A 21,116-nucleotide genomic window follows, 5' to 3' on the forward strand; every position below is an offset into this window, starting at 1 on the left:
GACAGTCAGGTTGTAACTAACTGTAAAAGGCTGTGGTCATGTCTAGTCTCCAGTCAGTCAGGTTGTAACTGTAAAAGGCTGTGGTCATGTCTAGTCTCCAGACAGTCAGGTTGTAACTAACTGTAAAAGGCTGTGGTCATGTCTAGTCTCCAGTCAGTCAGGTTGTAACTAACTGTAAAAGGCTGTGGTCATGTCTAGTCTCCAGACAGTCAGGTTGTAACTAACTGTAAAAGGCTGTGGTCATGTCTAGTCTCCAGTCAGTCAGGTTGTAACTAACTGTAAAAGGCTGTGGTCATGTCTAGTCTCCAGTCAGTCAGGTTGTAACTGTAAAAGGCTGTGGTCATGTTTAGTCTCCAGTCAGTCAGGTTGTAACTAACTGTAAAAGGCTGTGGTCATGTCTAGTCTCCAGTCAGTCAGGTTGTAACTAACTGTAAAAGGCTGTGGTCATGTCTAGTCTCCAGTCAGTCAGGTTGTAACTAACTGTAAAAGGCTGTGGTCATGTCTAGTCTCCAGACAGTCAGGTTGTAACTAACTGTAAAAGGCTGTGGTCATGTCTAGTCTCCAGTCAGTCAGGTTGTAACTAACTGTAAAAGGCTGTGGTCATGTCTAGTCTCCAGTCAGTCAGGTTGTAACTGTAAAAGGCTGTGGTCATGTCTAGTCCTCCAGTCAGTCAGGTTGTAACTAACTGTAAAAGGCTGTGGTCATGTCTAGTCTCCAGTCAGTCAGGTTGTAACTAACTGTAAAAGGCTGTGGTCATGTCTAGTCTCCAGTCAGTCAGGTTGTAACTAACTGTAAAAGGCTGTGGTCATGTCTAGTCTCCAGTCAGTCAGGTTGTAACTAACTGTAAAAGGCTGTGGTCATGTCTAGTCTCCAGTCAGTCAGGTTGTAACTAACTGTAAAAGGCTGTGGTCATGTCTAGTCTCCAGTCAGTCAGGTTGTAACTGTAAAAGGCTGTGGTCATGTCTAGTCTCCAGTCAGTCAGGTTGTAACTGTAAAAGGCTGTGGTCATGTCTAGTCTCCAGACAGTCAGGTTGTAACTGTAAAAGGCTGTGGTCATGTCTAGTCTCCAGTCAGTCAGGTTGTAACTAACTGTAAAAGGCTGTGGTCATGTCTAGTCTCCAGTCAGTCAGGTTGTAACTAACTGTAAAAGGCTGTGGTCATGTCTAGTCTCCAGACAGTCAGGTTGTAACTGTAAAAGGCTGTGGTCATGTCTAGTCTCCAGTCAGTCAGGTTGTAACTAACTGTAAAAGGCTGTGGTCATGTCTAGTCTCCAGTCAGTCAGGTTGTAACTAACTGTAAAAGGCTGTGGTCATGTCTAGTCTCCAGACAGTCAGGTTGTAACTAACTGTAAAAGGCTGTGGTCATGTCTAGTCTCCAGTCAGTCAGGTTGTAACTGTAAAAGGCTGTGGTCATGTCTAGTCTCCAGTCAGTCAGGTTGTAACTAACTGTAAAAGGCTGTGGTCATGTCTAGTCTCCAGTCAGTCAGGTTGTAACTAACTGTAAAAGGCTGTGGTCATGTCTAGTCTCCAGACAGTCAGGTTGTAACTAACTGTAAAAGGCTGTGCTATGCGGCAGCAGCAAGCAGCAGAGACCTGTGTCCCAAATTACACCCTATTCCCTATATAGTGCACTATATTTTGTTGGGCTCTGGTCAAAAGTAGTGCACTATATAGGGATTAGGGTGCCATTTGTGACTGTGATTTATGTTACTCCCACAGCACCACTCCAGATGTTATTACAGGATTCCAAGTGTCATGGCCACGATAAATCACAACCGTTACTGCCTACATTTAGGAAATGACCTACACGCTTCCATCTCTAACAGTCATAAAAAACATGATCAGATTTCATGTTCTGACAGGATTTAAGCTAACCCTTCCAACCCTTGTCTGGTCCTGGTTCCTGTACAACAAATCATTCATACTGCATTTACTCCATCTTAGGACCAGGTTTGTTATATTTCAAATGGCAGGATGGGCGGGGGACTGGTGAGTAAGATTTCAAATGTATCCGTTATAGCAGATACGATTGAGCTTAGTCTTGAATTTCAACTTAAACCTGAACCTGATCCTGATCCTGAACCTGAACTTGAGAAACAATAACTGTCAGTTGGACTTTTGGCTTTGTTCTGTAACAGACAAATATAACTTTTCTTGGTGAAGGATGAGCAACTCACCTGCTAATTATGGGAGAACCCCACAGGATTCTACCCAACCCTATTCTTACAGCAAGGCTGCTTACAACTTGCAAAACACTAATTTCCTCAGATATTTCCAAACTTTTAACAAGGCGGGGAACACTACAAGTTACGCAGTCAAAAATAATTGCAGGAAAAGCATTTTCTTCTCCTCTGGAAGCCCCCATGCTGCATGGATGAACATCATTATCAAGATAAATGAAATGTTAGGCTGCGTCCTGAAATGTCACCCGATTCCCTAAATAGTGCACTTTGTTTAACCAGAGCCTGCATAGCGCACCATATTAGGGATAGGGTGCCATGTCAGACTGAGTCCTACTCAGTGGCCTCATTTCTCAGTGAAATAAATCACTGTTTGAAGACGCAGTCAGAGGAAGAGGAAGATGAAGGTGTGTGTTCCTCACTGGAGTAGCTGAGTCTGAAGCCGCCTGCTGTGTGCTCCTGGTCTGAGTTGAACTCCAGCCACAGATGATTGGAGGTGGAGGTAATGGCCAGGCCTAGCATGGTGGAGCCGGCGTAGATACCCAGGACAGGGGCAGCACTGTCCCCTCCATCATAGACCTGCAGAGAGGAGACAGCAGGGGGTTAACATCAAAATCCATCCATCCATTCATCCATCCACCAATCCATCCATCCATGAATCCATTCATCCATCCATCCATCCATTCATCCATCCACCAATCCATCCATCCATCCATGAATCCATTCATCCATCCATCCATCCATTCATCCATCCACCAATCCATCCATCCATGAATCCATTCATCCATTCATCCATCTATCCATTGATCCATCCATCCATTCATCCACCCACCATCCATCCATCTACGTAGATATTCTGTAACCTATTAATATGGAGTGGTTGAATACCTAGAGAGGAAAGCAGCTGAAGCATGTACATGTAGATATGGTGTAATCTATTCATACAGAAATAGAAGCACGGAAGTGTCATTGTGCGATTTTGAAGCAACACGTATCTCAGACTGTTTTTATCTCCTGTAAATGTATAGGCACACCCAGAATCTTACTATCATACACTGTCCAATGAAAGAGGGAGAGGTAGAATACAGGAGGAGAAGGAAGGAGAGAGATGGAGAATGAAATAAAAGAATGAATGGGGGCTTGTGTGGTGGTATCACCTTGAGAATGTCTCCTTGTGCCAGTTGGAAGGTGCTTGCTGAGACGTTGATGCCCTTTCCTGTCTCTACCTGAATGCTGTAGACACACTCGTGGCTGTTGTCATAGTTTAGTGGGTAGTTGGGCGACAACACAACTCCTTCGCTGTTGGAAACGGTTGAGCCGCACTCCGCTACGGGACAAAAGAGACAGCATAGAATAAGTGACCAAACGAGAGAATTCTCTTCAATGTCTGCAACGTTCCCTGTCATGGATATATTCAGCATATCATTACACTGTGCAAAAGTCTAGAGTTCAAATTCATTCAGAAAATCCTATTTCTAATCGCTATAGTTTTCAAGGTATGTTCCTTTTCATACTGTAATGTAGCATCATCATCAGTACTGTGAAAAAGTAGTCTAACATCACAAGTTGGAAAACAGATTGAATACACTTCTGTCCCAATATCTGTCCCAATATCATTATTACGTTCAAGTTTTCACCTGTAGAGACTAGGATTATAGATATAGAGAGATACAGACTAGAGAGATAGAGAGATAGATATACAGAGATACAGGCTAGAGAGATACAGACTAGAGAGATACAGACTAGAGAGATAGATATACAGAGATACAGACTAGAGAGATACAGACTAGAGAGATAGAGACTAGAGAGATACAGACTAGAGAGATACAGACTAGAGAGATACAGACTAGAGAGATAGAGACGAGAGAGATAGAGACTAGAGAGATACAGACTAGAGAGATACAGACTAGAGAGATACAGACTAGAGAGATACAGACTAGAGAGATAGAGACTAGAGAGATACAGACTAGAGAGATACAGACTAGAGAGATAGAGACGAGAGAGATAGAGACTAGAGAGATACAGACTAGAGAGATACAGACTAGAGAGATAAAGATATAGAGAGATATAAAGAAAAATAATCGAGGACACTGTCTGAGACCATATTTACCCAAAGCCATATACAGAATACAGTAGCTATCTATTTCCTGCTGTTGTCAACCTTCTCCTCTGCTATAAATAGATACTTGTATATACATTGCCCTATCCACAGTCCACACAGAAGCAATAAGCAAATGAAAGCAGCTGACCACGTACCCACACACCTTGGCAGAGGGGCACTCCACACGCGGCGACCGCCTCCCAGGCACCAGATCTCCACCGCCCCCTGTAGGCGATAGCCCGCATTGCAGGAGAAAACCAGCGAGTCTCCGATGCCAAAGCTGATGCCTGTGTGCCAGCCAAACCTGGGGGTCCCGGGGTCCTCACACGGCTCCAGATTATACTCTAAGGAAACCAAACAACATAGGGTCTTTCCAAAGTCGTCTTTCCTTGATTTCTCACGTCCTCTCTCTCCTTGCCGTTTACTTCTCAAAACACATTAGAGAAGAAAGGCTGAGGGGAGGGACCTTGGATCTTCTCCTCCAATGCAGTTTGGGGAGCCGAGGAGAGAGGAAGCGAGGAAAGATGAATAAAGAAAGGGGGAAGTCATTGGGGTACAACAGGAAACAACATTGTCATCCGAAGGGAAAGGAAGGGGGACCGTATTAGGACATCACTCATTCAACTCTGCTGAACAAAGCTCCATTACCAAACCAGTCAATCTTATCAAAGGTTACAAAAAAGGTTGTGAGCAGAATTATAAGCAGGACAATCTATAGATGATAATTACAGTATGCACACAGAACCGACTCTCGGGTAAGGCCATGAATATTCATGAGTTGCTGCACCAAGATACGCTTCAGTCTGATGAGCAGGAGGCAAACATTTAGCCAGGCTGTTTCAATCGCAGAAGTTATTCCCATTAACTCTGACAGAGCAACAGACAGACTACAGTCCTCTCCTCTGGATATTCGCCTGGACAGCCTTCATGATGGCCGCGTCCCAAATTGCACCATATTCCCTACCCACTTAGGCACAGACACCAATTCAACATCTTTTCTACGATGGTTCAACTCAATTTCATTGAAATGATGTGGAAACAACGTTGATTCAACCAGAGTGTGCCCAGTGGATATGTAGTGCCCGACATCCCCTATGAGAGCTGGTCAAAAGTAGTGCACCACATCCCCTATGAGGCCTGGTCAAAAGTAGTGTACCACATCCCCTATGAGGCCTGGTCAAAAGTAGTGCACCACATCCCCTATGAGGCCTGGTCAAAAGTAGTGTACCACATCCCCTATGAGGCCTGGTCAAAAGTAGTGCACCACATCCCCTATGAGGCCTGGTCAAAAGTAGTGCACCACATCCCCTATGAGGCCTGGTCAAAAGTAGTGTACCACATCCCCTATGAGCCCTTTACATTTACATCATTTAGCAGACGCTCTTATCCAGAGCGACTTACAGGAGCAATTAGGGTTAAATGATTTTTCACCTAGTCGTCATCAGTCTCAGAGCTTCAGTCCACGCTAAGCCTGCTTTAACCCTCACTGCTAAATCACTCTCCTTACATGTTACTCTATATGCTTTACCAAGAGCTTAACACAGATATCTCTCTCCCTCTCTCTCTCTCTCTCTCTCTCTCTCTCTCTCTCATCCCTCTCTCTCTCTCTCTCTCTCTCTCTCTCTCTCTCTCTCTCTCATCCCTCTCTCTCCCCTCTCTCTCTCTCTCTCTCTCTCTCTCTCTCTCTCTCTCATCCCCATCCCTCTCTGTCTCTCTCTCTCTCTCTCTCTCTCTCTCATCCCCATCCCTCTCTCTCTCATCCCGCTCTCTCTCATCCCCATCTCTCTCTCATCCCCCTCTCTCACCCCCATCTCTCTCTCTCTCTCTCCCCCTCTCTCTCTCTCTCTCTCTCTCTCTCTCTCTCTCTCTCTCTCTCTCTCTCTCTCTCTCTCCCCCCCTCTCTCTCTCTCTCTCTCCCTCTCTCTCTCTCTCTCTCTCTCTCTCTCTCTCTCTCTCTCTCACCTGAGTAGGAGATGTTGAATCCTTGAAAGGATATAGAGAAGTCGGATATGAAGCGAAGCTGGGCCTTGAAGTTCCCGTAGAGGCCTGCGTTGACGGGCGCCGGGCACTCGGGGCCGGTGAGGCGAGCTAAAGGTAGGGCGAAGCTGCCGTTCTCAGTGATCAGGAGGTAGTCATGGTGATCTTCCAAGTGGAAGGAATGAAACATGAACTGGACCCCTGAACAGAGCATAGCGGAGAGAAGAGAATAAACATCAGATCATCAGATGGGATGACATAGCTCAAATGTTACAAATGGGATCGTTCCCAAGTAAGAAAGAGGACGTTTAAAGCTCTTTTATTCGTTTACATTTTAAGTCATTTTAGCAGACGCTCTTATCCAGAGCGACTTACAGGAGCAATTAGGGTTAAGTGCCTTGCTCAAGGGCACATCGACAGATTCTTCACCTGGTCGGCTCGGGGATTAGAACCGGCGACCTTTCGGTTACTGGCACAACGCTCTTAACCACTAAGCTACCTGCCGCCATGGTAAGAGCACCTTAGTAAAGTGCACCTTGAAAGTGAAATCTGATACAACACGGCATCTAGTTTTAATACAGGCATACGCTTGACACTGTCATACATAGTTCTGTAGGTCCCTTTGGATAAAAATGGCTTTGGCTGTAGGTCCCGTTGGATAAAAAATGCTTTCCTACCTTTCCCATGTCCGACCTCCACTGTCCAGGTGCAGTTTAGAGAGTTAGGGTAGAGTTCTGGATATCCAGGAGACAGGATGATACCACCAGGTCCTCTCACGTCCCCACCACAAGATGCTGGAGAATAATGAGAGACAATTATGCTAATAGACAATGCTAATGATAGCCTGATGCTAATAGACAATGCTAATGCTAGCCTGATGCTAATAGACAATGCTAAAGCTAGCCTGATGCTAATAGACAATGCTAATGCTAGCCTGATGCTAATACACAATGCTAATGCTAGCCTGATGCTAATACACAATGCTAATGCTAGCCTGATGCTAATAGACAGTGCTAATGCTAGCCTGATGCTAATAGACAGTGCTAATGATAATAGTAGTCAACTTAATGATATGATCCTCCTCACGCTCCACTACTGACCTCATCTATAATATATTATAAACTGGGTGGTTCTAGCCCTGAATGCTGATTGGCTGAAAGCCGTGGTATATCAGACCTTATACCATGGGTATGACAAAACATTTATTTTTACTGCTCTAATTATGTTGGTAACCAGTTTATAATAGCAATAAGGCACCTCAGGGGTTTGTGGTATATGGCCAATATAACACGGCTAAGGGCTGTGTCCAGGCACTCTGTGTTGCGTCGTGCTTAAGAACAGCCCTTAGCCGTAGTATATTGGCCATATACCACACCTCCTCGGGCCTTATTGCTTAAATATACGCTATTCAGCGGACGCTTTTATCCCAAAATAATTGTATGGGTGGTCCCAGCAGGAATCAAACCCACGATCCTTGGTGTTGCAAGCACCATGCTCTACTGACTGGGCTACACATGTGCTAGTCTTCCTTATTGACATAATCAATATGATCATGTGCAAGTCTTCCTTATTGACATAACCAATATGATCATGTGCATGTCTTCCTTATTGACATAATCAATATGATCATGTCTTCCTTATTGACATAATCAATATGATCATGAGCATGTCTTCCTTATTGACATAATCAATATGATCATGAGCATGTCTTCCTTATTGACATAATCAATATGATCATGTGCATGTCTTCCTTATTGACATAATCAATATGATCATGTGCATGTCTTCCTTATTGACATAATCAATATGATCATGTCTTCCTTATTGACATCATCAATATGATCATGTCTTCCTTATTGACATAATCAATATGATCATGTCTTCCTTATTGACATAATCAATATGATCATGAGCATGTCTTCCTTATTGACGTCATCTACAGCTGATCTCGTTATCTTACCACAGCAAGTTAATGTGATAAAGTCCCCTCTCAATGGCAGCTGGGCCAAGGGGTTAATGTCAGAACCTGTTGAAGGTTATCCAGATTAATTAGCCATTGTTCACCAGCCACCAGCTTTCTACTGACTGTCATTGTGTTGTTATCATTGTAAAAGGTCATAATTTATCATCTTTAAAGGGCAATGCTTTGCAAATACGACAATTTAAAATATCCTTCTGTCAGAGTGTGTTTTTTTGTTTTTTTTGTAGCCTTGTAAACCTGTCTGGGCTTCTGGCGTTAAAGTAACATCAAAACATTGCTATGCAGATGCCCTCCAAAAACACATCATCTGGCAGGCAAATACTTGAAGTCGAACTGGTGCTTGGAGTCCATATTTTCTAAGTAATGAATGCAGTCACTAACACCCTCTACCCTAGAGGCCCCAGCTGTGTCCCAAATGGCAAGTGCACTACCCTATGGGCCCTGGTCAAAAGTTGTGCACTACCCTATGGGCCCTGGTATAAAGTAGTGCACTACCCTATGGGCCCTGGTATAACATTTACATTACATTTAAGTCATTTAGCAGACGCTCTTATCCAGATTTCATACTGGTCCCCAGTGGGAAACGAACCCACAACCCTGGCGTTGCAAACGCCATGCTCTATCAACTGAGCTACATCCCTGCCGGCCATTCCCTCCCCTACCCTGGACAACGCTAGGCCAATTGTGCGCCGCCCATGAATCTCCCGGTCGCGGCCGGCTGCGACAGAGCCTGGATAAAGTAGTGCACTATAGGGAAGGGAAAAGGGTACCATTTGGGACACACCCGAGCCCCTCCAGGCAAACCACACTGCATCAAGCCCTACCACCCAAAATTATATCAGATGCTTAATTAATGAGCCGAACTTACATAAAGTCATTAATAAGACATGAGCCTGGTGTTACTTGGCAAGGCTTGTGGGCTTGTGTCTGACACACCTGGACTCAGGCAGTAGTACTGTCCTGTATGCTTTGATGTGAAGAGGTTGTAGAGGGATCTTAGAGAGACCACACTATACTACAGTAGCCAACATCTCCCCTTACCCCCTACTGTCTCCATGTGGTCACCCTCAGTAGCCAACATCTCCCCTTACCCCCTACTGTCTCCATGTGGTCACCCTCAGTAGCCAACATCTCCCCTTACCCCCTACTGTCTCCATGTGGTCACCCTCAGTAGCCAACATCTCCCCTTACCCCCTACTGTCTCCATGTGGTCACCCTCAGTAGCCAACATCTCCCTTTACCCCCTACTGTCTCCATGTGGTCACCCTCAGTAGCCAACATCTCCCCTTACCCCCTACTGTCTCCATGTGGTCACCCTCAGTAGCCAACATCTCCCCTTACCCCCTACTATCTCCATGTGGTCACCCTCAGTAGCCAACATCTCCCCTTACCCCCTACTGTCTCCATGTGGTCACCCTCAGTCACCCTATGTTAGGCTATGTTATGTTTTTTACTTATCTATTTTTTACTTAACACTTTTTTAAAATCTTTTTTTTTTTAAACTGCATTGTTGTTTAAGGGCTTGTAAGTATGCAATGCTTGAGGTAGCGCTGAGTGGAAATAGGAAGAACGCACATTTTATGGCTCATAAAAATGTTGAATACAAAGTGTTGACAGCGCTGAGTAAGAACTTAAACATGAACTCACTCATAAAAACAGCAGCTCTTTGCTGTATTCGTTGACAGTCTCTCTCTCTAGTCATGGTTTTAAAAACGTTTTGAAATCTCACAGTTTCAACTTGCTGTAGCTTTCTTTTTACGCCTGCTACGTTACTGCAGACACGATCATCTGAGCCATCCGATTGGCCAGCGGTGGGCCTACAGTGCACATGATTTGCTCTCTGGGCCCGCCGGGAAGGTAGAGTTTGCACCTTCAGACACATGAAATGGTTCAAAATGGTAACAGTTGGCCTACCCGGAGCGCAGGTCAGGTGAATCAGGTGCACCTACCGCCGACAGCCCGAGACGAATAAAACAAAATAGGAAAACAAGGTTTTATCGTTGGGTTTTTTGCAGAAATGTTTGGCGATTGACTAGGAATGACTTGGAGATCGACCGGTTGGTGACAACTGCTCTAGAAAGTTGAGTGAAGTGGGCTGATATTTCTGCGTGGCAGTCTCGGGGCTCGCAAGCTCAGTTTAGAGGGAACATTGCTCCTAAACCCACTAACTCCTTACCATCCTACCCCCTTACCCCCTAACCCTCTACCATCCTACCCCCTTACCCCCTAACCCTCTACCATCCTACCCCCTTACCCACTAACTCCTTACCATCCTACCCCCTTACCCACTAACCCTCTACCATCCTACCCCCTTACCCACTAACTCCTTACCATCCTACCCCCTTACCCCCTAACCCTCTACCATCCTACCCCCTTACCCCCTAACCCTCTACCATCCTACCCCCTTACCACCTAACTCCTTACCATCCTACCCCCTTACCCCCTAACCCTCTACCATCCTACCCCCTTACCCCCTAACCCTCTACCATCCTACCCCCTTACCCACTAACTCCTTACCATCCCACCCCCTTACCCCCTAACCCTCTACCATCCTACCCCCTTACCCACTAACTCCTTACCATCCCTACCCCCTTACCCCCTAACCCTCTACCATCCTACCCCCTTACCCCCTAACCCTCTACCATCCTACCCCCCTTACCACCTAACTCCTTACCATCCTACCCCCTTACCCCCCTAACCCTCTACCATCCTACCCCCTACCCCCTAACCCTCTACCATCCTACCCCCTTACCCCCTAACCCTCTACCATCCTACCCCCTTACCCACTAACCCTCTACCATCCTACCCCCTTACTCACTAACTCCTTACCATACTACCCCCTTACCACCTAACCCTCTACCATCCTACCCCCTTACCCCTAACCCTCTACCATCCTACCCCCTTACCCCCTAACCCTCTACCATCCTACCCCCCTACCCACTAACCCCCTACCATCCTACCTCATACCATCCTACCTCCTAACCCCCTACCATCCTACCTCCTAACCCCCTACCATCCTACCCCCTACCATCCTACCTCCTAACTCCCTACCATCCTACCTCCTAACCCCCAACCATCCTACCTCCTAACGCCCTACCATCCTACCTCCTAACGCCCTACCATCCTACCCACTAACTCCCTACCATCCTACCTCCTAACCCCCAACCATCCTACCTCCTAACCCCCTACCATCCTACCTCCTAACGCCCTACCATCCTACCTCCTAACACCCTACCATCCTACCCCCTAACCCCCTACCATCCTACCTCCTAACGCCCTACCATCCTACCTACTAAAACCCTACCATCCTACCTCCTAACCCCCTACCATCCTACCCCCTAACGCCCTACCATCCTACCTCCTACCTCCCTACCATCCTACCTCCTACCTCCCTACCATCCTACCTCCTAACCCTCTACCATCCTACCCCCTAACGCCCTACCATCCTACCCCCTAACGCCCTACCATCCTACCTCCTAACGCCCTACCATCCTACGTCCTACCTCCCTACCATCCTACCCCCTAACGCCCTACCATCCTACCCCTAACCCCCTACCATCCTACCTCCTACCTCCCTACCATCCTACCTCCTACCTCCCTACCATCCTACCTCCTAACCCCCAACCCCCTACCATCCTACCTCCTAACGCCCTACCATCCTACCTCCTAACGCCCTACCATCCTACCCCCTAACCCCCTACCATCCTACCTCCTAACGCCCTACCATCCTACCTCCTACCTCCCTACCATCCTACCTCCCTACCATCCTACCCCCTAACCCCCTACCATCCTACCTCCTACCTCCCTACCATCCTACCCCCTAACGCCCTACCATCCTACCCCCTAACCCCCTACCATCCTACCTCCTACCTCCCTACCATCCTACCTCCTACCTCCCTACCATCCTACCTCCTAACCCCCCAACCCCCCTACCATCCTACCTCCTAACGCCCTACCATCCTACCTCCTAAAGCCCTACCATCCTACCCCCTAACCCCTACCATCCTACCTCCTATAGCCCTACCATCCTACCTCCTACCTCCCTACCATCCTACCCCCTAACGCCCTACCATCCTACCTCCTAACCCCCAACCCCCTACCATCCTACCCCCTAACACCCTACCATCCTACCTCCTAACGCCCTACCATCCTACCCCCTAACGCCCTACCATCCTACCTCCTAACGCCCTACCATCCTACCCCCTAACCCCCTACCATCCTACCTCCTAACGCCCTACCATCCTACCCCCTAACCCCCTACCATCCTACCTCCTAACCCCCTACCATCCTACCCCCTAACCCCCTACCATCCTACCTCCTAACCCCCTACCATCCTACCCCCTAACCCCCTACCATCCTACCTCCTAACGCCCTACCATCCTACCCCCTAACCCCCTACCATCCTACCTCCTAACCCCCAACCCCCTACCATCCTACCCCCTAACCCCCTACCATCCTACCTCCTAACGCCCTACCATCCTACCCCTTACCATCCTCCCTCCTACTGGAAGACTCTACTAACTAACTTTGTCTATAATATTGTCCCAGTAGAGAGGTGAGTGACTGGAAGACTGTCTCTATATCATGTATTATTTGATGTACAGTGTAGGGGGTCTTAGAGATACTACAGTATAGCGTATTTTAGTACATCATGCCCTATGACCCCCTGCCAACCTCCTCACACGCTTTCTCTCTAGTACACCGTCCCTGTAGAGGTGTGATGACTGGGAGAATCTACCAACTACGCCACTGGAATATTTAAAAGTCCCTTTGTGCATTTCAGGACAACAAAGGAGACTGTTTATTTATTAAAGGATGCAAGTATAGCATCACCAGGAATACTGCTAGGGGGGGTGACATTAAAAGTGAATCCCTGCCCAGTAGGTGTTGGATGAACCGTATTAATATCCTTAAACCCTCAGCCCAGATCTGTGTGTGCAGCAGATTGGTCTGAATATGGTTGCCATGCCATGCTGGAGAGAAGGTTACATGTTTGGCATTCAAAGGAACAAACACAGCAGAGAGGAGTTGGCTAGAGCACATCCAGATGGGACCAGGCTAACTTCACTGAGATGACACATCCAGATGGGACCAGGCTAACTTCACTGAGATGACACATCCAGATGGGACCAGGCTAACTTCACTGAGATGACACATCCAGATGGGACCAGGCTAACTTCACTGAGATGACACATCCAGATGGGACCAGGCTAACTTCACTGAGATGACACATCCAGATGGGACCAGGCTAACTTCACCGAGATGACACATCCAGATGGGACCAGGCTAACTTCACTGAGATGACACATCCAGATGGGACCAGGCTAACTTCACTGAGATGACACATCCAGATGGGACCAGGCTAACTTCACTGAGATGACACATCCAGATGGGACCAGGCTAACTTCACCGAGATGACACATCCAGATGGGACCAGGCTAACTTCACTGAGATGACACATCCAGATGGGACCAGGCTAACTTCACTGAGATGACACATCCAGATGGGACCAGGCTAACTTCACTGAGATGACACATCCAGATGGGACCAGGCTAACTTCACTGAGATGATACATTAAGATGATGATCTATTGGTGGTCTAGGGTGGTCTAGCAGTTTAGAGCTGCTGTCTCTGGAACGCAGACCACCGCAGCATGGGTTCCACTACAGACCACCGCAGCATGGGTTCCACTACAGACCACCGCAGCATGGGTTCCACTACAGACCACCGCAGCATGGGTTCCAATGCAGACCACCGCAGCATGGGTTCCAATGCAGACCACCGCAGCATGGGTTCCACTACAGACCACCGCAGCATGGGTTCCAATGCAGACCACCGCAGCATGGGTTCCACTACAGACCACCGCAGCATGGGTTCCAATGCAGACCACCGCAGCATGGGTTCCACTACAGACCACCGCAGCATGGGTTCCAATGCAGACCACCGCAGCATGGGTTCCACTACAGACCACCGCAGCATGGGTTCCACTACAGACCACCGCAGCATGGGTTCCACTACAGACCACCGCAGCATGGGTTCCACTACAGACCACCGCAGCATGGGTTCCAATACAGACCACCGCAGCATGGGTTCCACTACAGACCACCGCAGCATGGGTTCCAATGCAGACCACCGCAGCATGGGTTCCAATACAGACCACCGCAGCATGGGTTCCACTACAGACCACCGCAGCATGGGTTCCACTACAGACCACCGCAGCATGGGTTCCACTACAGACCACCGCAGCATGGGTTCCACTACAGACCACCGCAGCATGGGTTCCACTACAGACCACCGCAGCATGGGTTCCACTACAGACCACCGCAGCATGGGTTCCACTACAGACCACCGCAGCATGGGTTCCACTACAGACCACCGCAGCATGGGTTCCACTACAGACCACCGCAGCATGGGTTCCACTACAGACCACCGCAGCATGGGTTCCACTACAGACCACTGCAGCATGGGTTCCACTACAGACCACCGCAGCATGGGTTCCACTACAGACCACCGCAGCATGGGTTCCAATGCAGACCACCGCTATTTCAGCACACTCTCCTCTCTTTCTCTCTCCTGTCCAATCAACACAAAGATGTAAGGAGTGGGACGACAACCAGTCCTTAAAAAAAGAATATAATCTATTTAGTAACATACCATCACATGTGAAAGGTATGGGTTGGTTGAACCGTATGAATACCATTACATGAACCCTGTTCCCAGATCTGTATGTTCTTCAGCCAACCACTCTGGCTATCATTGGTCAGGCCATAGTTGGCTAAAGCAGGACTTGGCGAAAAGTGAATACAGATTGCACCAGGCTATCTTAAACTAGATTACACATATTACAATCTAAACCGTAGCATCATACGTGGGCAGTGGACAAGGCTTGCTTAATTGAGATGATACATTAAGATTATTATCTATTTAGTAACATACCATCACTATAAAAAATGTAGCCTTGAAGCTAGTTCCACTGTTTTTTTAAACATAATTTGTGTTATCCGGGACTGATTAAGACTTGAGACACCAGGTGGGTGCGATGAATGTTCAGGTAGAACAGAGAAGAAGCAGCAGTAGTCCAGACCTTATAGGGTCAGATTGTAATCCCCTGTTATACAGGCTAACGTACCGTCACATGTGGGCAGAGGACGGCTCCACCAGTGGTTCTTCTCACAGACCAGGGGTTCCTCGTGACTGAGCCTGTATCCCTGGTCACACTGGAAAGACACTGTGGACCCGATGGCCAGGTCATGGCCGTACCGCACGCCGTTCACCGGGACCCCAGGGTCCATGCACGATGACGTGTCCAACGTCACAACTGGAGAAAAGAAAAAAAAGAAAAAATAAGATATTTCCACCATATGAAGTCAAAAACAACACTCAGAAATTGTAAAAATGACGATACTGCCCTTTTTGTGTAAGAGCTGTTTGGAGAAAAAAAAATAGTGGAATTTCAGCCTGTTCAGGCAGGGATAGAACTTTAGGCCCACGTTATGACGTCACAAGGCGATCTGGTTATAATAGACCAATGACTGTTCATCTGGGTAAGGGGGGGGGGTGGACTCTAGACCATTCTATCAGCCAATCAGAGCTGTGTGTGTGTAAATATCTTCACATTTCCTAATGCCCACACGCGATCAGACTGAGCATTTTAAAGGCCAAAAGGAGGCTGAGGAAAATAAATGATAAAAATATATATATGTTGGAGTTATTTTCATTAAATAAACACACAGTGATTTTATTGGACATACGGTGATGATTTTAAAATGAAAAATTACAAAGACTGCATGGGGGGCTTTAAGCAAATGATCCCAATTTTAGTAGTAGCAGCTTGTGACTAGTTCATGATAAGTAGCCTAGGCTAGATTTAATAGCTGTATGATATTTAATATCTGGCTGATCTGTTGTTATTGTCTTAAAATACTGCATATTTTGTCATTTTCTTCCCATATAATCAAAATATACAGTATTACACCTACAACCCAATGGTATGTGTTTTATATTTAAAGGGGTATTTCGGGATTTTGGCAATGAAGCCGTTTATCTTCTTCCCCAGAGTCAGCTGAACTCGTGGACACCGTTTTTAATGTCTCTGCCTCCAGTATGAAGGAAGTTAGAGGTAGTTTTGCGAACCAATGCTAACTAGCGTCAACGCAATGACTATACGTCTATTGGTATCTGCTAGCATGATGGCAGATACCAATATACTTGCAGTTATTGCCAGTCATTGCGCTAATGCTAGTTAGCAATTGCGCTAGCGCTAGTTGGCAACTTCCTTCAAACTGCATGCAGAAACATAAAGTGAATGGTATGCAGAAACATATCAATGGTAACGATGAGTTAATTTGACTCTGGTGAAGTAGTTAAAGTGCCTCATTGTCAAAATGCCGAAGTATTCCTGCAAACATCTTGAATTAGGGACAAATTTGAACAATTACAGTTTTTCTCAATTGCTAAAACACTAAACCCTATTGTCTGAACCAAATGCTCAGTTGCCTGAACCCACTGATTGAATCAATCACTCTTTTGGCAAAACCATAAGCACTTTTCACCTGTTTAGACATAACTTGCCAACACATTTTCATTGTGATGCACCCGTGCTGCATAATGGTGAGCACAGGTGACAAAAGTCAAACACAATTAGAGCACAGGTGTCACCACTTGAACACAACAACTCAAAATTGATCACACTTGTGGCTAATGATGTGAGGGAACATATACAGTAAGCCAGTTCAGAGAGCACTGGTTTGTGAGGCCCTACAATGGATAGAAATCTGAGAGGAAGAGTTTGTGTGAGAGGAGGTCGAGGTGGTCGAGGTGGTCAGCGAAAACAAAGAACAGTAATATCTGATGAAATCAGAGCTACTGTGATTGACCATGTTCTTGTCCATGGTATGAGCATGAGGGAGGCTGGACAAAGGGTACAACCAAACATCAGTAGATTCACTGTGTCCACCATAATCCGAAGATTTAGAGAAGAGAACAGGTAATTACCTTTTTTTGACATTATAGTACAGTATGTAAATGTTGACAGCAATTACTGTATGACATACTATATACTGTACCACAGTATACTGTAAGTAAATATGTTTCAGTACATCACTGTACCAATGTACTGTAGTATTGTAATGGAGGGTTGGTCTAACTGTTTGTAGGCCTAGTATTCCATGTATATTTTTGTAACTCCATGTTCTCTTTTGTAGAATTGAAAGACTGCCACATGGGGGTGGGAGGACAGGTATGTTCTCCCCACACCAAGAGACCCTAATTGTTGATATGGTCCGTGAGAACAATGCTATTAAACTGAGCGAAATTCAGCAGAAGATCATTGAGGACCATTTAAATTTTGAGGGTATCAACAGTGTCAGCCTCTCTACTGTTGATCGTGTCCTCAAGCGCAACAGACTGCGCATGAAACAGCTATACAGAGTGCCCTTTGATCGCAAATCAGACAGAGTCAAAGAGCAAAGATTCCAGTATGTACAGGTTGGCATATATCCAGACACATTCAATGTTGATTACTCTAAGTAGTGATTTACTGTAGTGGCCTAAATCACTTTTTCCGTATCACTTACAAAACTATATCTATTTCTACAGAGGGTTTTTCAACTGGATGCAATGGAAAGACCCCAGCAATACATCTACATGGATGAAGCTGGGTTTAATCTCACCAAAAGGAGAAGGAGAGGCCGTAATGTGATTGGCCATCGGGCCATTGTTGGTGTTCCTGGGCAGCGTGGTGGCAATGTCACATTATGTGCTGCCATCAGCAATCATGGGGTTGTCCACCATCATGCCAACCTGGGGCCCTACAACACTCACCAGCTCCTCATTTTCCTCAATCACATGCGAGATGCTTTGTTAGGGCAGCAGGATGAGCATCCCATCTATGTTGTTGTTTGGGACAATGTGAGTTTTCACAGAGCCCTCCAGGTTAGAGAGTGGTACAATGTGAACCAAGGTTTTATCAATCTTTGCCTTCCACCGTACTCCCCTTTCCTAAACCCCATTGAGGAATTCTTCTCCTCATGGCGGTGGAAGGTATATGAACGCCAACCTTACACCCAGGGTAAATCTCCTGCAAGCCATGGGACTTGCCTGTGGTGACATAGGTGTGGAGGCATGCCAAGCCTGGATACGGCATGCCAGGGGTTTTTTCCCCCGTTGCCTGGCCAGACAAAATGTGGCCTGTGATGTGGATGAAGTCCTGTGGCCTGACCCAGTACGGAGACATGATGCTGTGGCTGAGTAATGCACTTATTTGTATATTTTTGTACTTTATTTTTACATGGGCTTACTGTACACAAGTGGCAAACGCATAAGATTTCTGTTTTGTCTTTTTGTACAAGTGCTAAATGCACAGTTTTTTTTTGTTTTGCAACATGCATTTAGCCTACAGTGAACAATAAACATTTATTTCTCCAGAGTCATGTCCTGCGCATTGTGTTTTCTATTTTTCTACGTAGTGTTTAGTGACTGTTCAGTAGTGTTTTTTATTTTGATTGACTCGGGGCACGATTTGACAACATAGTTCAATTTTGAGCACAGATTGAACTGTTTTGAGGTGAAAGTTTGGTTTTGCAAGAAGAGTCTGAGGTTTTGTGAATGTAGCTTGAAAATTGGGTTTTGTGTTCACAGTTAAGAGAAAAGGAGAGCAGCTTTCAAGAAATGTGTCTTAGCAATCGAGAAAAACTGTAAAAAAAAAAAAAAGATTAATCACGACTAACTACAGAAATTAATGCGATTAATTGTGATTAATTACTTTAATCATTTGACAGCCCTAATTTACATATACCTATTTAGAATCCTACATTACTTCCAGTTTGGGACAGGATTGATAAATTCCATAAATATTCCATCTAGAAGCAATAGCAGTGTGTTGCGCTAAGTAAGGGTCCCACAGATTATTGTATGGTAGAGAAAATGTCACTCATTCTGTTCATTTTAGCAGCTGAAATGCTTTCCGGAGCAAGTACAGGAAGTCTGTTTGTTTACACTCCACGACACAGATATAATTCAGGCTACCTACTGCCCATCATAAGTAGGGCCCATCATGACCCTAATCTTGCTGATCAGAACTGTGTTTATGCTTTCCGCTTGATAAGAATGACTAAAGTCCAGTCTCACAGGGTCTCGTTCATAGTTTTTACATTTTACTCATTTAGCAGATGCTCTTATCCAGAGCGACTTACAGGAGCAATTAGGGTTAAGTGCCATGCTCAAGGGCACATCGACAGATTTTTCACCTAGTCGGCTCGGGGATATTAGAACCAGCGACCTTTCGGTTACTGGCACAACGCTCTTAACCACTAAGCTACCTGCCGCCGCAGACAAGTGTGTACATTCACAACTCAGACTTTCGCATAAATCATTCATTGACTTCAATAAAACTAGAGCTTGTTGTTGTCTCGTACTACTTTCATTAATTGATATCAATGGGAGACTTGTACCATATATGCGTTTGGGTCCCTAGTCAGAACACCACTCATAACGCCCACAAATACATATTGTTGTCGCCTCACTCTCGTAGAAGATCTTGAAGCCGCTGTTGGATCTGCTGTTGTCGGTGATGAAGAGGAGGTAGATGAAGTTACTACTGCTGAACAGGAACTGGGGGGCCTGGGTCCCGTTGAACGAGCCAATCAGAGGCGAGAGCAGGTTGGGACCATCATGCACCTCCAGGAAGTCATAGCTGAGCTCCGTCTGGAACCTGACACACAGGGAAAGAGAAGAGATGGAAGAGGAGAGGAGAGGAGGAGACAGGAGAGGAGGAGAGGAGAGGAGAGGAGAGGAGAGGAGAGGAGAGGAGAGGAGAGGAGAAGAGAGGAGAGGAAGAGGAGAGGAGAGGAGAGGATTAATTAATTCCTCCACCCATCCATCCCTCCAGGCCTCTACAGTATATAACAGGTGACATCAGTCAGACCAGAGCTCTCCATCCCTCCAGGCCTCTACAGTATAAAACAGATGACATCAGTCAGACCAGAGCTCTCCATCAATAACATTTTAAACAGCCTTCAGCCTACTGAGAGACACAATTCTGTCTATAGTATTAATATAACGTCTGAAATAAAATACAGTATCAAGCCCCATCCATCTAAACAGAAGAACCCAACAGATTGTAATGGACTATTTGAAAGAGACACACTTTGTCTATAACATTCATCTAAACTCTGAAGTACCATCTAATCTGACATGGGGATTGAGTTACATCCCAGTCTAAAGCAAGGAGCATCAACCTTTGGGAGAAAAAAGCTATATATTTTGCCTCTGACTTTTGAGAGTCATTCCCTGTCTGGGTTCTGGGTGCTGTGCTGTCATACAGACCTGTCAAAACTGATCTTGACAGAGCGTCCGGGCGTTGCCTCGATGACCCACTCACAGCTGAGGGAGTCCTTATAGTAGCCGGGCCACCCTGGGGACAGGATCACTCCAGATGGAGCAGAGTAATGGCCTCCACAGGGAGCTACACAGGGTCAGGGAGGGAGAGAGGGAGGGAGGGAGAGAGGGAGGGAGTGAGAGAGAGAGAGAGGGAGAGGGAGAGAGAGAGAGAGAGAGAGAGAGAGAGAGAGAGAGAGAGAGAGAGAGAGAGAGAGAGATAGAGACAGAGAGAGAGACAGATAGAGACAGAGAGACAGAGAGATAGAGACAGAGAGAGAGAGAGATAGAGACAGAGAGAGAGAGAGATAGAGACAGAGAGAGAGACAGAGAGAGAGACAGAGAGAGACATAGAGAGAGAGAGAGAGAGAGAGAGAGAGAGAGAGAGAGAGAGAGAGAGAGAGAGAGAGAGAGAGAGAGAGAGAGAGAGAGAGAGAGATAGAGACAGAGAGAGAGACAGAGAGACAGAGAGACAGAGAGAGAGAGAGAGAGAGAGAGAGAGA

At 46.3% G+C, this 21,116-nt stretch overlaps 1 protein-coding gene across 1 annotated transcript in view; it reads right to left on the minus strand.

Annotated features, from left to right (window-relative positions):
* Nucleotides 1–21,116, minus strand: part of LOC123492948 (CUB and sushi domain-containing protein 3-like) — a 186,587-nt gene that overhangs the window by 72,325 nt on the left and 93,146 nt on the right. Inside the window, exons 17-24 of the mRNA XM_045226706.1 lie at nucleotides 20,563–20,701; nucleotides 19,761–19,948; nucleotides 15,368–15,556; nucleotides 6,935–7,051; nucleotides 6,243–6,458; nucleotides 4,436–4,624; nucleotides 3,337–3,506; nucleotides 2,602–2,758 (exon numbers count right to left, since the gene is read on the minus strand). Coding sequence (XP_045082641.1) covers nucleotides 2,602–2,758; nucleotides 3,337–3,506; nucleotides 4,436–4,624; nucleotides 6,243–6,458; nucleotides 6,935–7,051; nucleotides 15,368–15,556; nucleotides 19,761–19,948; nucleotides 20,563–20,701 — 1,365 coding nt within the window. The remainder of the gene's footprint in view (nucleotides 1–2,601; nucleotides 2,759–3,336; nucleotides 3,507–4,435; nucleotides 4,625–6,242; nucleotides 6,459–6,934; nucleotides 7,052–15,367; nucleotides 15,557–19,760; nucleotides 19,949–20,562; nucleotides 20,702–21,116) is intronic.

This window comes from Coregonus clupeaformis, chromosome 17 (genome assembly GCF_020615455.1).
Source record: "Coregonus clupeaformis isolate EN_2021a chromosome 17, ASM2061545v1, whole genome shotgun sequence".
Taxonomy (NCBI): Eukaryota; Metazoa; Chordata; class Actinopteri; order Salmoniformes; family Salmonidae; genus Coregonus; species Coregonus clupeaformis.